This window comes from Salvelinus sp. IW2-2015, unplaced genomic scaffold (assembly GCF_002910315.2).
Source record: "Salvelinus sp. IW2-2015 unplaced genomic scaffold, ASM291031v2 Un_scaffold631, whole genome shotgun sequence".
In the NCBI taxonomy this organism is placed as follows: domain Eukaryota; kingdom Metazoa; phylum Chordata; class Actinopteri; order Salmoniformes; family Salmonidae; genus Salvelinus; species Salvelinus sp. IW2-2015.
Window position 1 is genome coordinate 49,689 of NW_019942586.1, and position 5,395 is coordinate 55,083.

Below are 5,395 nucleotides of genomic sequence, written 5' to 3' on the forward strand. Positions count from 1 at the left end.
CATTACCTCTACACCTGTGACTCCGGAAGGAAAGGAGGATGAATGTTCTAATGTATTCGGCCTCTCTTCCTCCTACAAAATAATGTATGAGCTTCTGAGAGATGCTTTTCTAGGAGGAGGTAGCATTTTAATATGAGCCAGAAATGTTCCATTACGGTCACTGCTATTTCACTGGGGCATTTCCCCTCCTCACATCACTCTTTCCAATGCAGCTGTGTTCCTCTCAGACGATTAGCTGGGTACAGAACAGATTGCGGTATATTTAACCCGCCTCTCAGACAGGGCTTGCGTGGCAGTTCAAAAGTAGAAGGACTTCTAAAAAGAAAGTTTTCCTCAGGCTTTTCGTCATCCGACGATGACCTAAACGCCTCATTGTTTGGAGACAGAAAATGCCCTTTTTAGGAATAAGCATCTGATGTGGATTGGTGAGGGGATGACAGGCATCTGTGAGGGAGAGGCCAACATGCATGCATCAACTGTTGAACAGCATCCAGATGACGACACACACAGGGCCCAAGATCTTTTTTATTAAGGTACAGAGAGATGGTGATTTCATGTGTAACCTTGCCCTTTGAAGGAGAGATTAATGACATCACATAGGGTATCGTTTTACAGAGGTGAGTTTAATTTTATGGCTTCCTAACTTTCTTGGATGAGACTATGCCTTTTTAAATTGATGCTTTTTGTAGACATAAGCCCGCAGCCAACAACAATTGTATGTTTCTTAGTTACAGTTGTTAGGCTGTTATCCAGACAAAATAATGATATGAGAAAGGTGTCCTGGATATTATTTGAAACAAGCCACTGTCAACAAAGCTACATAAACATAAACATAGAAATTGTGTTTGAAGGCGCTTCAGATAATATCCAACTGCATTTGAACTTGGAGCTAAATTTAACTTTGAAGCAAGTAGTGTTTAGTAAACATATTGAACATCTCAGAGAGCCATTCCAAGGATGTAACCACATGATATCATATACAGTACCATATCACCATATCCTATGTCTGGGGTCAGATCATTAACGGTATGTAGATATACTCTGCATGGATACAACCCGTCACCCTCCCATCCCTCCAGAGATCTCACCTTCCAGGGTATTTCTCCTCCCATCAGCCCCCACCACCACGTCAAAGTCAATATTAGCCACGGGGTGATCGGCAGGCCTGATCTCAGCTCTCCAGCCAGGCCCTGAAACACAGACAGAAGAGAGGAGGGAGAGCGGGAAGGGAAGAGAGGAGGGGACAGAAGGTCAGTACAGTTCACAGGGGGACACACCTCAAACAAACACACTTATCAGTATACAAGTGGGTGGAGTTCAACACAGATAGAGAGAATGAGAGGACGTGGGCTAGAGAAACAGACAAAACATTTACTTGGTTGCTCTTTTGGCCTGTTATTTCTGGGGAACAATATTTATGATGCCTATCAACACCAGTGGGGAAAAGGGTTTGCTAATCCTGACAGCTCTCAACGAAGAGGGTGACACAGAGGTCACACACATTGTGTCATTTAGCTCAGCAGACTATACCGTGCTGTAATTATATAAGATGTTGATTAATGTCAGTCTCACTTGTACTGTGTAATTGATACCAGAGCGCTAGCTAGCTACAGTATATGATTCAATATGTTACAGCGTTTTAGCACGTAGTGGATCAAATGTGGTGAATAATGTCAGCCACAGAGGCAGTGTGAGACCCCAGCAGCGTTGGGTTGGCTGTCGATCCGCTGTGTAATATCACCATGTCAAAAATGCATTCCATCATGTCAAGGACACCGAGCACCTCGTGACAGCAAAAGTAGGGGGACCATTCTGTATCCAAATTTAGTAAAGACTCTTGTTTTTATCCGTTGGTTTACGTCGCTGTCGAGGAGGCCACATGGGATAGCTAATGACCTCCAGTCCAGGAGTCCAATCAACAAAGCTCTGAAGGAGAGAGGGGGGTCAAGTGTAGAGCTATTTCAGATAGCCAGCCTTTCAGCTCGGCCTCACATCACCACACACCACGCAGCAGTCACATCTTGAAGCAGCTAGTACTGTACTGTTATAATAACTTGGTCGAGGGGGCACGGTTGTAAATACACTGGCTAATCAGCTCTTAATTAACTTCCACAGCCGTAATTTGGCTCTGCTGCTGCTTAAACAAAGCCACTAGGTCTGTTCTGCTCACTGATATTACTGTGTGCTCTGCTCAGCAGCAGCCATAAAATAACATTAGCATCTGGGGAGGTTGCTAACCATTAGCAGCTGAATAGGAATGGTGAAGCAATGATTATGACTTTTAAACATTTGATTTCCATGGCAATGTAAATATCAAATAAAGGGTGATCAGTGCACTGCTGTAACAGTGCTGCTGTTTACTGCAGGTTACCAAGGAGATTCACTGTTGAATGTGGGAGGCAGAACTACTCTAACAGGTACTAGTTATGGACTGCAGTAACTCCCTGTAGCTCAAGGTACAGTGATGTAAAGCAGCAGAATGCTATGGTGTGGGAGAGAATATACTGTGTTGAGATCCTCTGGGCAGCCACATACAGATGTAGGATCTTAATTTGATCAACCTGTTGCAGGATAACTTTTCTGCAATGCATGAAATGTTAAACTTGTAGCGTATTTGAGGTTTTTCAAAAGGATTCTAAAGTTTGTGATTTCCACTTTGAAATTTCAGACTGAATTTTCCCTTAAGAAAAATGTATCAACCTCTACAAAAATGTTCATTAATTAYAATCCACATAATAATTTGCATTACCTGTTGCTGCAGGATTAGTTTCCTGCTGTAGCAAACTGGCTCAAATTAAAATCCTACATCTGTAACAGTCTTACTGACTGTTGCAAAGCTCATGTTAAGGTGCACTGTTGATGTTCTCTTAATACATTGCATAAAGCCCTTCAACCCCAACTAGCCTGTCTGATACTGAAAGTCTGGTCCCAAATGCTGTAACCTAGCCCTTGCCTGAACCCTGAACTACATCTAAAAGACCCAGAAGGGTGAGCAGAAAGGAGCAGGGATGATGGGTTGATGGGTACTAGGCCAATGTTGATGGATTTCAATGGGCATATAGCTACTGCAAGTGACGGCCTGTAAGTGGACTGTCACTCACCGTCATTCTCCTGTTTTTCTGGAGGTTCCAGCAGCTTGACAAACTCCACATTGACGTGGAATTCCACAGCTGCAAGCAGGGCGATCTTCAGCAGCATGAGCTGGAGTTGACGAATACCTGGCAAACAAAGACAAGAATCAGGAGGTCTTAGAACCATGCAAGAAACCAAGCTGGCTTTTCTGGCTTATCTAATACAGTACCTAGTACATGCACACTGCACAGGCATCCATGCATTTACACATTATACACACACTTGACAGCTGTAGAAAGATTTGCTTTTAACAGCAGCAGTTGGCAGCTCTGCTTTGTATCTCTGTAGCTAAGAGCAGGTGGAAGGTTCACCTTCCATGGCTCACAACCTTGACATTATGCAATGGAAGGTATTGGCAGCATCAAGGCTACCAGACAAAAAATTGCTTTGGAGGGGAATAGRATACAATAGCATAATCATAAGCTAATAACATGAATCCAACAATATCGATAAGCAAAATATTCCGTTGCAAAAGTAAGTACATGTCGGACTATGGGAAATGGCTGTAATCACAACTGCTATGGCGGAAAGTTTTCCTGATGAGATGTTTACCCCACATGTAAAGGTACTTACTGATGTGGTCTATGGCTCCAGCACAGAATTTGCCATAGAACTTCTTAGCCCCGAGGCCCTTGAGGTCGTGGATGGTGTAGGGCCACAAGTGCAGCACGTTGTTCCTGGAGAAGGTGTCCCTCTTCTCAATCACCACCACCTTGGCCCCCAGCAGAGCCAGCTCGATGGCCGTCCGCAAGCCACATGGGCCTCCCCCGATGATAAGGCACTGCAGGGACAAGAATGACAGAGGGACACCATTATCATTACGAGTGCAAATAAATAGGACTCAAAATTGTATTTCAGTCACATTTCTGTTACACAAAATGCAATACATGTCACGACTTCCGCCGAAGTCGGTTCCTCTCCTTGTTCGGGCGGCGCTCGCCGGTCTTCTAGCCATCATCGATCCACTTTTCATTTTCCTTTTGTTTTGTCTTGTCTTCCCACACCTGGTCTTAATTCTCTCATTAMATGTTGTGTATTTAACCTTCTGTTCCCCCCATGTCTTTGTGCGGAATTGTTTATTGTAAGTGCATGTGCACGTTTTCTCTGGTGCGCGACGGGTTTTGTACCCATTTGTTTGTTGTTCTGGTTACCGGTGGTTTTATGAATAAAACTGGTCCGTTGATTACCCAGTTTTGCTCTCCTGCGTCTGACTTCCCTGCCGCCAGTTACGCACTCCCTTACAATACATGTGTACATCAGAACCATATGCCTGCCAAAGAGATCATATACTGTATACGTACGTGCCTTATCACCATAATAAATAATACTTACTGAAAATAGAACCATTGTTTAAACCTGTAGACATACTCAATAGCAGATTAAATATGAGGGGATGAGTTGATGAGTGTTTACTGTATATTGCCAAGTAAACAGACAGAGTGCCTAGGGTGGATGTTTATGGTGACAGTATGTTGTGTGTTACTCTGACCCAGCGCTGGGAGAGTATGTGTCATTACCTCAACCGTAGATCCTTATTACAGCCTCGTCATATCAAAGACATGATTCATGCATCTGCCTCACTCAAATATGCATGAAGTCAGTTATTTTGGGTTAAAGGATCCTTCTGAGAATGTGTGGTGAGAATATGACTTCATCCAGCCTTCTAGAAAGGATGAGAAGGGACTTTTTTGGTGTGTTAGTTCTTCTGAGGAATCATCTCACTATCCAACCACTCCTGAGTCAGACAGTAGCCCCTGCTGTGCCCAACGAGTTGGGCTGCTTCCTGTATCCTTAACCTTATAACCAACCAGAGCGTCTCTCAACCAGGCTCAGCTAACCCAGCCCACTGTGACCTTTTCATTTCAGATCCCTTATTTCCTCCCCCGCCCAGTCAACCCACACACCTGACCTCTAAATCCCCAGCAGTATATTTGAACAGCGGGACTCACTTCCTGTCACCCTGTGTGTCTGCCTGAAGGGCCACAGGAACTCCCAGGTGTCACTCCGATCAGTATTGTGACACTCGTGTTTCAGCCCCAGCCTCGGGCGCCTTATCATGTTTGTATACTGTAGCTCTGAGCTGAATGGGGTATACTCTCTCTCTTTTTCTCTAGCTCTCTATCCTTCTCTCTCTCTCGTTCTCCCACTCGCTCTCTTTCACTTTCTCTCCCCCCTCTATCCAAATCAAATAAAATGTTATTTGTCACATACACATGGTTAGCAGATGTTAATGCGAGTGTAGCGAAATGCTTGAGTGTAGCGA

The 5,395-nt window shown here is 44.2% G+C and overlaps 1 protein-coding gene across 1 annotated transcript in view; it reads right to left on the bottom strand.

Moving 5' to 3' along the window:
• Nucleotides 1–5,395, bottom strand: part of LOC112068647 (F-actin-monooxygenase mical2b) — a 54,389-nt gene that overhangs the window by 24,372 nt on the left and 24,622 nt on the right. Inside the window, 3 exon segments of the mRNA XM_070438261.1 lie at nt 1,089–1,190; nt 3,102–3,218; nt 3,706–3,913. Of these exon segments, the coding sequence (XP_070294362.1) occupies nt 1,089–1,190; nt 3,102–3,218; nt 3,706–3,913 (427 nt within the window).